The following is an 18354-nucleotide window of genomic DNA, read 5'->3' as shown; positions in this document are numbered from 1 at the left end:
TTCGAATAGCCGTGTCCCCGGTTACGGACGATTGGAAAGGCCATACTGTTCCGTTATCAGAATTTTTGGATCTTAAAAAGGAATGATGAATTGAAAGATGACTTTTGACTTGAATCACAAATGATTGGTGGGAATGACACAAATGTTCCCACTTGAGTTAGTCTAGCAATTGAAGAGTCTTAACTAATTGTTTATTGAACTAAAACTTGGCTTTATGCAAATAAACCTAGAGCTTAGCACCCCTTACTACAATGGTTGAGTTATTACATTAGTATTAGTTTGCGAGTACTTTAAAGTACTCATGGCTGTGTCCCTGGCTATTCAAATGCCAGAATATGAAGAGGAGCAACAATATCAGGATGACGGACAACAGGACGTCTACGATAACTAGGATCGTCTTCTAACGTCAAGCGTTGCCTGTGGAATAGCTAGTCCACTACTACTTCGCTTCCGCTACTTACTTGTGGGTTGAATAATCTATTGGTGTAATATTGGATCATGTGATCCATGGTTGTAAGACAAGTATGTGTTGTAATAAATGATGATTCGATGCTACTTAACTATTATGTCTCGCAAAAACAATCTTCCTGGGATTGCGATGTATGATGTAATGGGCATCTGAACTTAAAAAGTCCGGGTGTTGATAAGTTATTAGGCGGTCCAAGGCCTTTACTGTGGTAAAAGGGGAGTTATACAAGCGAAGTATTTCGGGAGTGTTACAAAGGTGCGTCACACCCGAAGAAGGAAGGATAATTTGAAGGATGTACACGAAGGAATATGCGGTCATCATGCAAGCAGTCGAGCTATAGCAGCCAAGGTTTTCAGAGCAGGATTTTATTGGTTGACAGCAATAGAAGACGCGAAAGAAATAGTTCGTACTTGCGACGCGTGTCAGAGATTTGCCGCAAAACCTCATTCTCCAGCAGCAGAGCTGATGCCAATACCGCTGTCTTGGCCCTTTGCTCAGTGGGGTCTCGATATGGTGGGAAAATTACACAAGGCTTCGCCAGGAGGATACGAGTACATGCTCGTCGATGTCGACAAATTCACTAAGTGGATAGAAGCAAAGCCGATAAATTCACCAGACGGAGCATCGGCAATCAAGTTCGTGAAAAGTATCGTCTTTCGATTTGGAGTACCCCATAGCATCATCACAGACAATGGCAGTAACTTCACTTCAAAGGAATTCAAGGCATATTGTGCAGAGGTATGTATCAAACTACACTTTGCATCAGTTGCGCACCCGCAAACCAATGGTCAAGTCGAAAAAGCCAATGGAATTATCTGCAATGGTATAAAGAAGCGTTTACTAGCACCATAGGAAAAAGCTCGACATACCTGGCCTCAAGAGTTGCCCAGTGTGTTATGGAGTATTCGAACAACACCAAATACAGCGACACAGGAAACTCCGTTTTTCCTGGTTCATGGAGCTGAGGCAGTATTGCCGATAGAAATAGAACACGATTCTCCAAGAGTAACGGAATATGACGAAGAGGCCTCAAGAAAAGCATTGGAGGATGATGTCGATGCACTTGATGAAGCTCGAGATGAAGTGCTATCACGGGTCACCAAATATCAGCAAGACCTGAAGAACTACCACAGTCGACGTTTACGACCAAGATCCTTTCAGGTGGGCGACTTAGTTCTTCGGCTCACTCAAAAAATTCATGAAAAACTCGAGTCGCCGTGGCTTGGCCCTTACATCATCACAGAAGTAATCGAAGGAGGAGCATACAGGATAAAGGACAAGAAGACAGGGGTTGCAGAGCCAAATCCCTGGAACGTGGCGCAACTCAGGCGGTTCTACGCTTAAAGTCGAAATATAGTCCTCCTTTGTAAAAATACAATGTACTGAAACGCCCGCGAGCTTCCAGACGCACTCTTTTCCTTTTCAGGGCACCGAGTGGGGCTGGAAAGGTTTTTAATGAGGCGGGCTCGTGGTGCTGCAATATAGAAAATATATTGGTGATATACATCTTCTTTATCGACACGCTCGGGGGCTCGCACCCAGCAGCTACTACATATGAACTGCCGACAAAATAGAACTTGCAAAACAATAAATTTCGCTTTGGTGCAACACACCTCGCAAAACAATATAGAGACACAGGAAGAACCAATAAAAGGCTCGGGGGCTCGTTGAAACAAAAATAGTTCGAGATATTTGACAACATACATGTTATTTACAAATATACAGGCGTTCTTCGACAGAGAAAAAACAACAAAGAAATTCTTCAATCAGCATTCAATATAGCGTCTATGTTGATTCCCTCGTTATTTGCAGCACCAGTGCTATGTTCAGCATAACTACCCCTGACAAAGAATTCGGCATCCAGCCGAAGCAGTTCGTCCATCATCTTTTCTGCTACAGGGCGCACAGTTTCGTCAATTTTGTCAACGTTCCTCCTCCGCTTCGCTTGTTTGGCCAGACACTTGGTGACAATTTGAGTAAGATCTAACTTCGGGTAGCAGATCTGTATCATAATCATGGCGAATCTTGCCCCAGCTTCTAGTTGAGCCCGCACAAATTGATGAATACGAGGAGCATCTCGAAATTTCTCCATCAAAGCAGGAACGGTGTCTGGGATTTTGTTGCGAGGAAACATGGTACTATAGACTAAAGACAGAGTTTTCGTGCAGAAGTCGAGAAAATCGCGGACCTGACTCGCTCGATCTTGAAATCTGACTATTTGGCGAGTTCGCTCAGGAGTGACCCAAAAATTGGCACCGTGCTCACGAGCAAGCCTGACAAGCACATTGGTTCGGGCTGCAACACGCTGATCTTCGACAGCAGTATCCAAGAAAGAACCTGTTTCACCGGAAACTTCAGCAGGGAGTAAAAAATAGTAAGGTCAAACTAACATATGACCAAGTTTTGCGGAGCATACCCGCCATATCCAAGCTAGCATCATTCATCAGCTCAAGCATATGATTCTCTCGGCGCGTAGCTTCGGCAGCCTCAGCAACTGCAGTTTCCTTCAACGCGATGGCTTCTTGAGCTTGTCGAACAGCTCGTTTCTCATTCTCAGATGATCTTCGAGACTGTTCCATGATCACGAGAATTTGTTTTTTCTTCGACTGAAGTTCTCGACGGAGTTCGTCCAAGTCCTCATTTTGTGCAGCACTCGACAAACCTCCAGTATATTCGACAGCGGAGGACCTTTTAGAGCAAGACGCCGCAGGCAGGGCAGCCGAGGAATGAGGCCCAGTGGTATAGTTGTCAAAAATCAACTGGAGAGAAAATAATTCGACATCAATACCTCGGCAACATAGCTTTTTCATTAATAAGGACAGGTATTTACATGGCTATTACAAAGAAAGGTTCCTACTGAACTAATGGGGTAGTTGTCGCCAGAGCTATTATGGCGACAGCATCAAAAGAAGCACAGCGAAAAAAGAAGGACAAGGTGGTCTACTTGACCCCCGGCTTCGACGAACTAGGAGCCGGAGTTGGCTTGAATCCAAGAAAAGAAAGGATTTTCTTCGAGTTTGGCTTGGCGGCCTTGATCAAAGATTGCCATCTCTTCGTCTCCATCTTCTGCACATCGCCAACTTTGGCCCAGTCAACGTCTTGTCGACTGTCAGCAACCAAGGCAATGGTACCTTCAACACCAATCTTCAAACCTTCTTGTCGAAGACCGTGCCCAAGATCCTCTTGAGCATTGAAGAACTTGGCTAGAGCAGCAAAAGTTTTGGGTTCTTCTTTCTTCGAGAAGAAGTATGGAAAAAGGCGCGATAGGCCCGATTCAGCATCAGCAATGCCTTGGCGTGCTTCATCTCCATGAATCTCGAGGAGGGAGAGCGAGTCGAGAAGGCGATCACCTTCAGGATTGTCGAGCTCATAATCTTGATGCGTCCTCCCTGATACCACAACATACAGTTTGTCAAAAAGCACGCCAAGAAAAGCATGGGTATTCGAAGAACAAGCAATGGTTAGAGCACTTACTGACAAAACGTCGGCTCTGTGACTCTAAGCGAGAGATAATCCCTTCCTCGCGGGCAGTTTGCTGAGTGATGTTTTCACTCAAAGAGTTTTCCGCGTTGTGAAGTCTTTTTCTAAGATCTTCAATAACAGCGGCATTTGATTCAGCCTTCTTGAGAGCTTTTTCGCTTTGCTCCAATTTAAGAGCAAGAGCATCAGCGCGTTTGTTGGCTTCCGCAAGATTGGCTGGAAAAACAACCGACAGCAACAACTGTTATGACAAAAAATATGACAGAAAGTATTCTATCAAAGAAAGCAGCAACAATAGTACCTTCAAGTTTGTTCGCATGATCACGGTACCCGACAAATTGGGTACCGAGACGAAGAAACTCCTTCATCAAAGGCTGCAAAAGAAAAGTGTAGAAAGAAAAATCAATATAGGAATTGAAAAGTTCGACAGTAACAAGCAAAAGAAGCAAAAAAAATAGAGGGGAGTCAACAGTATTAAAATCTTCGGAACACAAAAAAGAGGGGAGTCGACAGAAGTGAACTTACATCATCCAGTGAAGGAGTTGTGGAACTGCCAGTTAATTGGGAGGGTTCCTTGGCTGGCTCAACCCTAGCTCTCTTCGGTGAAGAGGCACGGGGGCTCACAATTGGAGCAGTGAGCTCAACGTCCTGCTGAGGAGGCGAAGTTTCCTCTTCATCAGGTTGAGCTTCGGAGACGACTAAAGTATGCGACATACTCGTTCGAGCAGTCGCGTCAATGGGTGGATTTTCATCCTCGTCGCCACTACAATAAAAGGCGACAAAGTAAGAAACAACATAGACAAAATATCGAGAGCAAACAACAAAGAGCAACAGAGAACTTACGAGCTGACAAGGGCATCCTCGTAAGGGTTGAAAGTTGTCCTTTCTTCAGTAGGAACAACTTCTTCGGCAGGAGGTGCACCGGTTTTGGAGGTGCCAGAATCATCAACTTCGTCCCTTTTTCTCTTGTTCCTTGGAGAAACAGCGGAGGGGAGGGAGTGTGTCGATGCGGTAGCCTCAGAATCTTCTCTTTCAGAAGAAGCCGCGGATTTCTGAGAACCCGCGATTTCACTCTCAGGGCGAGAAGTACCCTGGTTGTCGTCAGTGACAACAGCCTGTTCTTCGACTTCTCCATCTTCAGGAAGAGGAGGAAGAGAAGCTAGAACTGGATGATTCTACAAACACAAGGAATATCGACAAGAAGTTACGCAGGGGATGTCATCAAAATAGTAGTCGACAAATAGTAAAACATTCGAGAAGAAAATACCTTGGGAAGAGGGTTGGAGACACTGTATGGCTCCACACGGCAAGAAGATGGAATAGGATCTTTCTTGCTGAGTGATGAAATTCTTCGGATAAGTTTCTCCAAGTCCTTTACAGAAAGGTCCTTGGAGATCCTATTAGCATCTTTTTCGCCAGCATACGTCCAAAGGGGATTTTTGCGAGCCTGCAGAGGCTGCACCCTAATCCTAAGGAAGTAAGCTGTGATTTGGATACCCGACAGTTCCTTGCCGCAGGTATTCTGAAGCTCATGAATACGAGACATTAGCGCCTCTATCGATGCTTTCTCTTCTTCGGTAGCTTCAGCGTCCCAGGAACGGCGGCGAAGAATCTTGGCGTTTCCATCAAAAGGAGCTATGTTGTACTCCACTGAGTTGGCGCTTTCTTCGCGCACATAGAGCCATCTTTTGTGCCACCCTTGGACGGAGTCGGGGAATTTTACGTCAAAGTACTTGACGTCAGGGCGAACGCAAATAACGACACCACCTATGTTGTAGGTGAAGTTGTGGGAGCCATTGCGGCGGAGGTAGAAGATGCGCTTCCACAGAGCCCAGTTAGGAGGGACTCCGAGGAAGCATTCACAAAGAGTAATAAAAATGGCGATACGGAGGATGGAATTGGGAGTGAGCTGATGTAGCTGCACCCCATAAACAAAGAGAAGACCGCGGAGGAAATCGTGAATGGGGGTGGACAGGCCGCGAATGAGGTGATCGACGAAACTGACCCGATACTCAATTGGAGGCGAGGGATAGCTTTCGTCGCTGGGGAAGCGCAGCGCGTCCTTCGTCTTCGTGAGCCCGAGCTTCTTCATCAAGTTCAGGTCTTGGTGGGAGATTTTGGATCTCTCCCACTCCAGATCTTCCGCCGCCATCTTGGATTCGGGATTGGTGTGCCGAGTAAGCCGCGCGCGTGGTGGCATCAACAATGGCGAAAGCGCAGCGTACGAGTGTGGTTGAGCTCTGGGCGCAATGGGGATTTTTTGCAGAGGAGAAGCAGAGGTGCGGCGCAAGCGAAAGTGTAAACGGAGGAAGAAGAAGACCTTATATAAGGAATTGGCGAAGCGGTGCACCGTTGGATGGAGTAATTTTGGCGGTGGATGTTGTACACGTGGCTAAGGGGTAAAAGAGTATTTTGACTGTGAAGGAACGGAACAGGCGTTACAGTGCGTGCGCCAGGAAAAGCGGAGGACGTGGGTCCCCCACTTGCACAACGTGTAAACGTGGTGAGGATTCTGGGCCCGCAAGACAGAGAAAGAGCAGTACTCGCGTTTTTCCGATACAGTGGTCGTGGTTATCGTCAGTAGTGACGACATTGACTAAAGAAAAATTTCGGCAGAGAGGAGTAAGGGAATTGGCGGCAGAGAAAAATTATCGATTATTTCGAGAGCCTTTGATCAAATACAAGTTTTTGCCCAAATGCTCGGGGGCTACTTCGAAAAAAAAAAGTTCGAGTATGACAAAATAGAAATGGCGAGAGCCTATGATCAAACGCAAGCATTTGTTCATAGCCTCGGGGGCTACTCCCATCGGGAGCGCTGGTCGCGCACCCGATAGACATAAAAAGCTCGAGAGAGATTGACAATATAGCGCCATAAGATGTTGAGCCTACAACCAAGCACAAGTCCTTGGCTGTAGCCTCGGGGGCTACTCCCATCGGGAACGCTGTTTGCGTGCCCGATGAAATTATAAAAAATATAGAGAGAAAGAAGAAGTGAGCATATTTCGAGCTATACAAATAACTCGAAACATACTCCCATCGGGAGGGCAATATAAGTCATCCGTTGACTCAATAAAATGTGCTATTCCAACAGCCGAAAAAGCACTCGACAATATATTCTCAGAGCGCCAAAGTTGCGAATAATCTCTGAATGCCGCAAAACTCTGCGAAGGTAAGACCCCAGATCCGTTCTGAGCGGCGTGGCACCGTCTCTGACGTCGGTTTGCTACTTTTTTCCGTATCAACAGATACGAAGAAAAATCCTAACGGACGCGTTAGGTACCCGATAAAACATGACTGGGACTCGACAGAATGGTAAGACCTTATGCGGCTTTGTCGAAGTTTACACCAGTATCCCGAGATCATGTCCAGGGACGTGATCTTGAAGTAGGTTTTTGCGGATTGCCACTAGAGCAGTTAACTAGTACCTGATCCGTCAGATGAACTAGCCCCAACTACCATTATCCCTGTACAATATATAATTGCGTATCCAAAAGATATGTGATAAACTTGATAGTTATTGAATGATTAAAGTTGGAGATTTTCCCTGATTCTTCGATTCAAGCAAAATCTCGGGGTCTACTGACATAGGCATCCCCAATGGGCCTGCCGAAGATGGTACCCGGGGTTTATTGAAGGCCCACGACTCGATGAATATGAAGATTCGGAAGCCCAAGTTAGTATTAAGGAAAGCTAGAAAAGCATACTTGTAATCTTACGGGATGAGTTAGAAACCTTCCCGGACTCTGTAATGTATGTACTATGAATCCCTCGGCTCCACCTCCTATATAAGGGGGAGTCGAGGGACAAAGAGAGGATCGATTCATTGTCTCACGCAACCCTAGTTTTTACATCGTCGAGTACTTTTCGGCTGAAACCTTCGAGATCTACTTGCCCTCTACTTCCGCTAAAACCCTAGTCTACAATCCGTAGGCATTGATAAGTTAATCCCTTGTCAATCAACGCCCAGCATCTTATTTTTCCCGGAAGGTTCCAGAGCACCGAAGAAGGGCCAGAGAGGATCCAGGGGGGCCCCACCCCACATGGCGGCGCGGCCAAGGGGGGGGCGCGCCCCCCTATGGTGTGGCCCCACCAGGGCCCCTCCGAGGCTGCCCTTCCGCCTACTTAAGGACTCCGTCGCGAAAACCCTAAAAGAATAAGCCACGGGACGAGAAAAGTTACGCAGCCGCCGCCATCGCGAAGCCAAGATTCGGGGGACAGAAGTCTCTGTTCCGGCACGCCGCCGGGATGGGGAAGTGCCCCCGGAAGGCATCTCCATCGACACCACCGCCATCTTCATCGACGCTGCTGTCTCCTATGATGAGGAGGGAGTAGTTCTCCATCGAGGCTAAGGGCTGTACCGGTAGCTATGTGGTTCATCTCTCTCTCCCATGTACTTCAATACAATGATCTCATGATTTGCCTAGCATGATTGAGATCCATATGATGAGCTTTGTAATCTAGATGTCGTTATGCTATTCAAGTGGGTTTTACTTATGTGATCTCCGGAGACTCCTTGTCCCACGTGTGTAAAGGTGACAGTGTGTGCACCGTGTGGGTCTCTTAGGCTATATTTCACAGAATACTTATTCACTGAGTTATGATTTGAGTTGGATGTCTCTATGAAATTGTGGTGTGTTAGTACCTCCTATGAATGCTCACAGTGACAGCGTGGGGTGTTTATTAGTACTTGGGAATACATCTTTAAGGTTTGCTTTTGCAGCCCTACACGGTGAATTAGTGTTCATTATCCCGCCAGAGAGTAGTTCAGAATAGCACAGTGAAGTGCTTATTTATATTCAATTATGATTGCAATGTTGAGAGTATCCACTAGTGAAAGTATGATCCCTAGGCCTTGTTTCCAAATACTGCAAACACCGTTTATTTACTGTTCTACTGCATCTTTACTTCCTGCAATATTACCACCATCTATACCACAAAGATTTCTAACTCCCACGTCAACTGCACGCCAGCAAGCTATTTTCTGGCGCCGTTATTACCACTCATATTCATCCATATCACTTGCATTTTACTATCTCTTCGCCGAACTAGTGCACCTATACATCTGACAAGTGTATTAGGTGTGTTGGGGACACAAGAGACTTCTTGTATCTTAATTGCAGGGTTGCTTGAGAGGGATATCTTTGACCTCTACCTCCCTGAGTTCGATAAACCTTGGGTGATTCACTTAAGGGAAACTTGCTGCTGTTCTACAAACCTCTGCTCTTGGAGGCCCAACACTGTCTACAGGAATAGAAGCGTGCGTAGACATCAGATTGACAGCAATGCCTTTTCCCGAAATGACATGACCAAGATAGACGACTTGAGGAAGCCAAAATTCACATTTGGAGAACTTGGCGTAAAGGCGATGTTCACGAAGCTTCATGAGGATGAGGCGAAGATGCTCTTCATGCTCCTCATTGGACTTGGAGTAGACAAGGATATCGTCAAGATAGACTACCACAAACTTGTCGAGGTACTCCATGAAAATGTAGTTCATCAACCGAGAGAAAGTGGCAGGAGCATTAGTGAGACCAAAAGACATGACGGTGTATTCATAGAGACCATAACGAGTTTTGAAGGCTGTCTTGGGTACATCCTCTCTGCGGATTTTGATTTGGTGATAACCACTTCTCAAATCCATCTTAGAGAACACAGTTGCACCCGCAAGCTGATCAAATAGCTCATTGATGCGAGGAAGAGGATATGTATTCTTGATCGTTTTCTCATTGAGAGGGCGGTAGTCAACCACCAATCGATCAGTTTTATCCTTTTTCTTCACGAAGATGGTAGGACATCCCCATGGAGAAGTGCTTGGCTGAATGAAACCAAGTTTTTGCAACTCGTCAAGCTGCTTCTTGAGTACAACCAACTCATTTGGACCCATTTTGTATGGCCGCTTTGAGATAGGAGCTGTACCAGGCTCTAGTTCAATGACGAACTCAACAGCCCTGTCAGGTAGCATACCTGGAAGTTCTTCAGGAAAGACGTCAGGAAAGTCGCAAACCACCGGTATAGACTCAAGCTCTGGAAGAGAACTAGGATTCAAAGCAAAGAGCTGAACGGAAGGTGTCTGAGAAGGTGTATAGGTCAAGGTTCCTGACAAAGTAGGAAGAGAAACTGAATGCTCGGCGCAATCAATGACAATTTTGTTGGCCTTCAACCAATCCATGCCAAGAATGACATCGATACCAGAAGATCTTAGCTCGATGAGGGACGCAAGGAACACATGGTTTCCAATCTGAATTTGATTGCCATGACTTATTCTTAGCGCTTCCAACATTCCTCCGGGAGAAACAACCGTGAAAGATTTGGACAAGTACTCGACCGGTAACTCATGCTTTTGAGAGAACGGAAGCGACACAAAAGAAAGTGAAGCTCCTGTATCAAACAGAACATTTGCAGGGATAGAGTTAACGAGCAAAGTACCAAGCACGACGTCGGTAGCTTGTTCAGCCTGCTCGATGTTGAGGTTGTTGACACGAGCAGCCCTCGGACCTTGCCTGTTGTAGTTGTTGAAGGCACGGCCCGGAGCTGGTGCACGAACCATCGCATTTCTCGTAGAAGAGCGAGGTGGTGGTGGAGGCAGCTTCTGAGGGCAGAAGGTAGATATGTGCCCTGCCTGGCCACACTTGTAGCACGTGGGGTCGGCGTGTGGACCCATCGGCCTTGGTCCACCATATGCAGGCCTTGGCGGAGGTTGGTAGGTCCTCTGCGCTAGCTGCGGGGTGGGAGGGCGGGGAGCATACCCAGCGTGTGCTGCGCGGGGAGCATATCCAGCTTGTGCAGCTTGTCTTGGCGGTGTGGGATAAGGAACCCACAGCCTGCGCTTCTGAGGCGGCGCTAATGCTGAAGGAGCACCAACCTCTCGAGTATGCTTACGCGACTCCTCGAATGCAAGCCTACCCGACTCTTCCTTGACAGCAGTGTTGACAAGCTTGTCGAAGGTTTCCACCGTGACATGAGTGAGCGCGTACTTGAGTGCCGGCTTGAGGCCATTACGGAACCTCTTCTGCTTCTTGGCATCAGTAGACACTTCTTCACCACCATAGCGAGCCAGCTTAGCGAACTCAATGCTGTACACCATCACGTCTCTGTTGCCCTGAACAAGATTGAGGAATTTCTCCTTCATCCTGTCCATGAGCCCTTCAGGAATGTGGTGGCTCCTGAAAGCTTCCCGGAACTCTTCCCATGTGACATCAGGCGCATTGGCGGGACGCATCTCGAGAAAGTTCTCCCACCATGCGGCGGACCCTCCTGTCAGTAGGTGAGTCACAAACCGCACCTTGTCTTCTGGGGCGACTCCCGCTGTGTTGAGCATGCGGTTGACATCGCGCACCCAATCATCTGCATCCAGCGGTTCAGGCGTAGAGTCAAACGATCGCGGGTTCAGCTGCAGGAAGTCCCGGATCATCACTCGGCCATAGCCTTGACGAGCTTGATCAAAGTTGTGCTGGGTTTGCTACATCTGACCCAACAGTTGAGTCATTTGCAACAGGGTTGGTCCCAGCTCAGGGGGTGGTGGAGGTCTAACCATCCTGTTGAGGGAAAACATTAAGACGGTTGAAACAACATATGCCAATATAGCTTAGAACAAGGATTCAAGACCAGATAACACATCGATCCATAGAATTCATCAAGGTACACCATACAAGGTTCAAGTACACATGAGATCCATACAACCGGATACAAGGATAGAAAAACTAGAACATCCACTCGACACGCAGGACAGTGGAGTATACGGTAGCTCCATGAGGATAACGAAAAGAAGTCTGGCGCCGGAACAAGGAAGTGGTCAAGATGGCATCGGATCAAAGGAGAAAAGATGTTAGTATGAAAATACCAACATGGCAAAGGAACAGATTATATGTGGAGATTGATAGCAGATGATATTGAAGCAACCATAGTACAGAAAATTTTTCAAAAACACTTTTCCCTATGGCAATACGGTTTCCCCGAACACGTCCAAGCCTATGTGAAACAAGATAAGAATAGAGTAAAACCGTTGCTCTTCCTTACCAGAGGGAGGGTGGGTGGGGTAAGAAATAAAAGCAGAATTCCTACTCTCGCGCACAATTTTTCCTATGTAGCTACTAAAATATGAGTTTCTAGACACAACTTCGTCCGCTGCAAGGGCTCCTAAAGGCAGTCCTGCTCTGATACCAAGTCTATAAGCCCCAGGAGTAGGAAAACCCAGAGCGCGCAGGTACGAGGGGTTTATGTGCATGAGGTCACTACGAAGGACCGCGAGGTCGCCTCGCATTCCCAAGCTTATGGGTAGGCCAAGCAACAGCTCGACACGCCCATGCACACAACACCCACCTCATAGGCTCACGTTAGGCTTTCCAAGCCTGAGTGCTTCACCTTCATGTGCACTTCACACATACACGTACTGTGCACAGGATACAAGGGTAGAATACAGATTGAATATCACAACATGACCATCTACGACACAAAAAATGGAAATAAAGTTTATATATAGCAACGCTCTACCGAGCAAGATCCAAATGACACGCAAAGGGACACATATCCTATCTGTACATCATACATAGAGGTAGCAAATAGTCTGGGTACAGACAAGATCCAAATTGGACTAAGAGTCCTGAAGATAACCAAGCGGGATCCATAACCAATAAGCCACAGGCTGCTGCCTTAGGAGCGATCCTGCTACTCAACGAAGTCGTCGTCCGTGAACTCGACAAAGTAGCCTCCAGCGTACTGCTCATCATCTGTCGTACCTGTTTGTCGAAAATCGGGTTCCGGAAAAAGAGGGAGAAAACGAGGGTAAGTACCAAGTGGCACGTACTTGCGAGACAAGACCAGCTATGCTTGCTGGTGGGCGGTGTAAACTTCGCTCGGCTATATGTGGAGTTTAGCGGCAGCAAAGCAACTAACCAATAGAGACACGCTGCAACATACGTCTATCAGAGAAGGTGAGAGAGCGCATAAGCTAGCAGTTCTATACTCTGCAAACAAAACTCAGCCGATGCGATCCCCCTTAGCCAAGAGGTACTGGCAAGGCACTCACACAGTTGACAATTTTATTTCCATATCCATTGTAGTAGTACTAACTTACTACGCAGATTATTAGCAAATTATTAGCGACAAGATTAAATGTAAGTTGTTCTATGATCGAGTTAAACAGCTCCAAGTCGTCCATAACCGCGGACACGGCTTATCGATAAGATTTACCCTGCAGGGGTGCACTACTGATCCCATACACGCATGCTCGAACCCGCATAGTCAAGTGCGGGGTCTCACAACAAGACCGTTCCCAGATCTGCAAGAATGCCTAGGGGGGCCACCCAACTAAGCTACCAGTGACGAAGTTCGGCCGTACTCCGAGATGGACCCAGAGGTTGCGTAGGCGTCTAGGCGGGCACTAACGGCCAAGCACTAGATAAGTCATCTAGCAATTATGCAGTGCAGTACAGAATAAAACACCCGAAGGCAACAGGAAATAAACACCCGAAGGCAACAGTATATAAACATGCATGCGCCAAATAAAACCAAGGTTGTGGCCCCCTTTTCAACAGACTTGAGAAATGGTAATGGGTGATGGGGGGTCCCGATAAAACCTCCCACGAGTGGTTAGCGCACTCAGTCTTAGAACAGATAACAAGAACTCGGGTCCTAGGGGACACAAGCGAGACAAAAATCCGATGCTTTCGCAAAGGGGCTCACCGATGCCTCTGCAATATTATTAACCCATATCAATTTTAATTGTAGCAAAAGTTATCAACTTCATTTTCGAAAAGGTAGTGCATGTGTCTACATCCCAACAAGATATCCCGAACATTTCGAGATATCAACAAAAACCCTAAACTCACCTACGACTCGCAAAGCTGGCAAACAACAAACAATAGGTAGGGCGAGGAGGTGTATCTCGGATATATAGGTAACAGGTGGAATAGGACACGTGACACAACAGAATCGCAACATAGGGATAGCAATAGATCAAAAGAGCAAGAAAATGTAAAATAGGTGAAGAGGTGGGCTCGCCTGTCAGATCTGCGGTAGAAGCACAGGCACGATCCTCCTGGGGGTGCTCGTACTGCTCTGTGTCGGCGTCTACTCGAGAAGAACCAAATAGCACATACAGGGAAAGTATAGCACAAATCAATACAAGTAAATGCAATGCGCAATATGATGCATGATGACATGACAAGATGATATGTGCAAGGCAAAATTAAGTGGGGTGCTCTAATGTCACATGAAATGATAAGCACCCTCACATATACCTTAATTCATTTTGCAAGTTTTATTTTAGACAATTCAGAGATGATGCCAATGATGCATGATGATGCAAGATTTGAATTCCTCTCATTTTTCTGATGCATTTAGATATAAAAATTATTGAATTTGGAGTTGTAGATTTAAAGATATGAATTATCCAAGTTTGCATTTTGAATTACCCAAATTGAATTATTGGCAAATTTTATTTATTCAAAAATTGAAACAAAGTTTATATTTGGAAAGTACATGTTTTCCTGATACTCAAACATATCAGGTTTGTTGAATTTGAAATTCGAAAAGTGCCAAATTAAAATATTTGAAAATGTAAACAAAACAGAAATTTGGAAAAATGGAATTTTGAATTGGAATTGATTTGGGCGGGAAAACGAATTTCACCGAGCTGGATCTAGCCAGGAACGCTGACGGCTGGGTCCCAGTGACAGATCAGCACGCTCGCGTGGCGATGCAAAAAGGTTGTTTTATTCCGTGGCGGTGAGATTCGAACCCAGGTCGATTGGAATTGAGATGGGGCTGGTAACCAGTGTGTTACGGCTTCGGCTTTGAATACCAACAAGCTTCAGACAAGATTAGGTGTGCGCCTCGGTTAACTGAATTTTGACAGTTGAAACTGAATATTGACACTAGCGATTTCCTGTAGACGCGTTTTTGCACGGATTTTAAAGTCGTGCCCATGGCGAATCTAGCCAGATCTAGACGAGAATCTCGACGGGTTGAGTACGAGGCAGGTACCAAGATTCGACTGGAGGTGGAATGGTCCAAAAAGGTGCACTGTGGCATCGGCGGTGAGTGTCGGAAGTCGAGGTCACGACACGGTCGACGAACAGCAAAACTGAATACCGTTTTTGGTTCGATCTTTGAACGAAGATGGCGACGAATCGGTGCGTCTTCTTGGAAAGGTTCCAACAGCAAAAGTGTAGATCTATGTCGTGGCTTTGCAACGGTGCAAAGATCTCGCGCGGAGGTGACATGTACCGGCGGCGAGGGTTGACAGAAGTGGCCACCGTGACACAGACGTAAAAAGGACACGTTTTTCGTTTTTCGTTTCGATTCTCTCCTGGATCTGTGAACGTAGCATGCAGAGGAGGTGTAGAGGATGGTGCTGCTCACCCTGGGTTGGCTGATGGCGAGGTGGAAGCGGCGGAGACGGCCGGAGACGAAGAAGAAAGAGATGGCCGGGTAGTCGAGGCAGGCGGTGGACGAGAGCGAGCTGAACTTGGCGCGTTTGGCTCCGGGAAGAAGACGTCGAGGACGAGGAGGTCAAGATGAACGCGTTCCCGTGCTCAGGTCACCTCGGCGGCGCTCATGGCGACGGCGGCAGGAGGTAGACGACGGGTTGCTGTGGCTCGGGTTGGGGTTTTTGCGGAAGAGGAGAGGGTGGCGGCGGCTGTCTTGTGAAGGAGGGAGAAGGGCTAGGGTTGGAGCAGGTGGCTCGGTGCTTTATAAGGGAGGACGGTGGGGTGGTTGGCCGTGAGGAGAGACGACGGCGTCGTCGCGTTTTGCCAGTAAAGGAGGGGGAAGACGGCGACGTCGAAGGAAAGGAAGTGCCTCCGTTTACTGTTTTTAGCATGCAAAGAGGGCTGGTTATTGGGCTGCCTCGGGTTGGGCTTCCACCACGGTGAGAAGAAGAGAGGGGAGATGGGCTGCTGTGGGCTTGGTTAGATAGGTTAGGTTTTGGTTTCTTTCTTTTTATTTCTTTCTCTCTTTTCTGATTTTTATTTTCTTGTCAAAATACAAAACTGTTTTATGAATTGGAGGAAAGGAATTGTTTGAAATTTGAAGAGAGAAGAATATGAGAAGATCACCATATCACATGTGATGATAGAAGAAGAATAAAAGAAGGGATTATGCATAGAGCTAGAAAGGAAGAATAGCTCCATGATTTTATGTGCAAATTAGTTTGTAGTTTTACAAAATTAATCCAACCATTTGAGAAGGAGCATCTCCAATTCAATTCAAGTTGGATAGCAAGGTGGAGAGTAGAAGAGAGATTAAGGTGCTACCAAATTTTTAGAAAATTTTGGCATGACCTATGTGTATTAGGGTTAGGAGAGGGGAAGAATAGTTGGAGAGCCTTTCTTGGAACATCACAAGAGGAGGGGATGAACCAAGAGAGAGAAAAGAAGAAGAACAAGAAGTAAAGCAACATAAGATCAAAGCCAAAACCAAAAGCAATTTATAAAAACCAAGGGTGTGATATGCATGAATGCAACATGATGGTATGACAACAATGCAAGAAAAGGTAAAAGGATCTATGTATTACTCTTGAGATGTTACAGTACCACACCAAGTATGATGTATTTTAAAGCGAGTTTGTGAGCAAGATACGGAGTATGTTAAATCAAGTAGTAAATACAATAGGACATTAGCTAACATCATAAATCATCATCATACTCACAAGTCACATCACTACTGGTAGAAGTAGAAGTTGTTCAACTACTCCGTATCACATTACATAGGGAGGACTAATCCAGTACTGTACAACATTTCTCTCTTTTTTAAATCAACTGAACCGACTGGCTGGTTCTAATTTCGTTGTGGGTTCTTCAAGGGGGCCTTCACCTCCGGAAACAGCCGAGTATCATCTGTCATACTTTTTGCTCGATCCAGCCATCTCAAGGGAGCTGGTGTGCCGATGAGGTTTGGAATTAATTGATCTGGGTTCTCGAACAGAGTGGCGATCGATGGCTAGCTGCATGTGCCGGAGGGAGATGAAGACCACGGACTCTAGAAACAGGGCGGCGTGGAGGGCGAGACGGCTGGGGATAGAAGAAGAGAGGTGATCGAGGAGGAGATGACAGGGGAACTACTGCAGTACTAGTTGGTGGGGCTGATAGAATTGCCAGATAAATTGCCATGGCAGATTCATCTCATCAAGAGATTATTTTTATATTATGCGCAAAGTATTAACTAAAAAAAAGCAACCGCATGGGAGACTTGTACAAAATCATCATATGAGTAGGCAGAATTTCATTAAAAGCATGGGAATATTTAAAGACCTCGAAATAACCTAAAACTCCTTGATAGAAAATATGCTGTAAAATTAGAAGATCTCGATAAAATCTGAAACTCATGGAGAACCTCATCATTGTTTTACATAGGAGTATAAAATAGGACAATTGGGGCATTACTAGTAGAATATTAAGATCTGCCTCTAAAAAAAACACTAAGATCTGTTCTTCTTGTCGATGCAAACCCTAAAACACAGCCGCTTATATGGTGCATCACCGACAAGGTACTGCGGCGGCAGCTGGAAGACAGATGCTTCCACCGCGACTGCGGCTGGCGTCGTGCTGCTCTTCGCCTCGAATACTGTCTTCACGGTGTCCGTCGAGTAGTCCACAATAGATGATCCCGCCGACGCCCGCGCGCCTTTAGCCCACATCTTCACCGTGTACTGCGGCCATAACCACGTTGCCGACCTGACGCACTCGAAGGACACGATGGCGGCCGGGCCGAGAGCGCCGACGGTGAGGATGAACACGCTCCCGTCCTCTCCGTAGACGACGCGAGGCAGGCTTGGCAAGCCAGGTACCGGCACCGGCAGATAGAGCAAGGTGGGCATATATACCGTACCGGATACCGTACGTTCATTGGAATTGAGTGGGCGTGGTACGGTCGAGGTGGCATACGAGACTTACCGACGAAGAGGCGAAGGCGCAGCCGGCCACCGGGCAGGCGCAAGAGGCATGTGTGCACCCGATCTGGTGGATGAACTCGTCGTCGTAGACAACCAAGTCCCCGCAGCCGTCGTGTGGGCAACGTATCATCGCCGTAAGCAATGGAACACGCACTTCTGGCACCGGCTGCGAGAATTTCTCCGGTCGACAGTTTCTTTTTGCGGACATATCTCAACTTTGAATACTACATGTGCCGGAATTGACCGGAGTATTTTGTTTGCATCCTTGTGTACGTGCTCGTCTGCACGTTTCAGTTCTGTTCTTGTGCGTTAAATGGCTTTCATACACCTGTCGACCACAGGTATCCGTATACCAATCAACACGTGTACACCTAGACCATCCAAAGTGGCCTACGAGATGCAAAAAACTGGCGCATGGCATCGTCTTTACATGTAGGAGTACTCCTACTATACCAGGTTCCAAGAAAATATGTGCTAGTAGAGTACTAGAAATGAATTTTGACAACTTCTACAA

General features: G+C 46.6%; 1 protein-coding gene across 1 annotated transcript; it reads right to left on the bottom strand.

Annotated features, from left to right (window-relative positions):
* Positions 1-17366: 17366 nt before the first annotated feature.
* Positions 17367-17765, bottom strand: LOC139832742 (uncharacterized). The gene has a single exon (XM_071822582.1). It carries the CDS (start codon positions 17763-17765, stop codon positions 17367-17369), a length of 399 nt encoding a protein of 132 aa, XP_071678683.1.
* Between the last annotated feature and the right edge of the window lie 589 nt (positions 17766-18354).

This window comes from Lolium perenne, chromosome 6 (assembly GCF_019359855.2).
Source record: "Lolium perenne isolate Kyuss_39 chromosome 6, Kyuss_2.0, whole genome shotgun sequence".
Lineage (NCBI taxonomy): Eukaryota > Viridiplantae > Streptophyta > Magnoliopsida > Poales > Poaceae > Lolium > Lolium perenne.
This window is presented reverse-complemented; position numbering and strand designations above follow the sequence as displayed.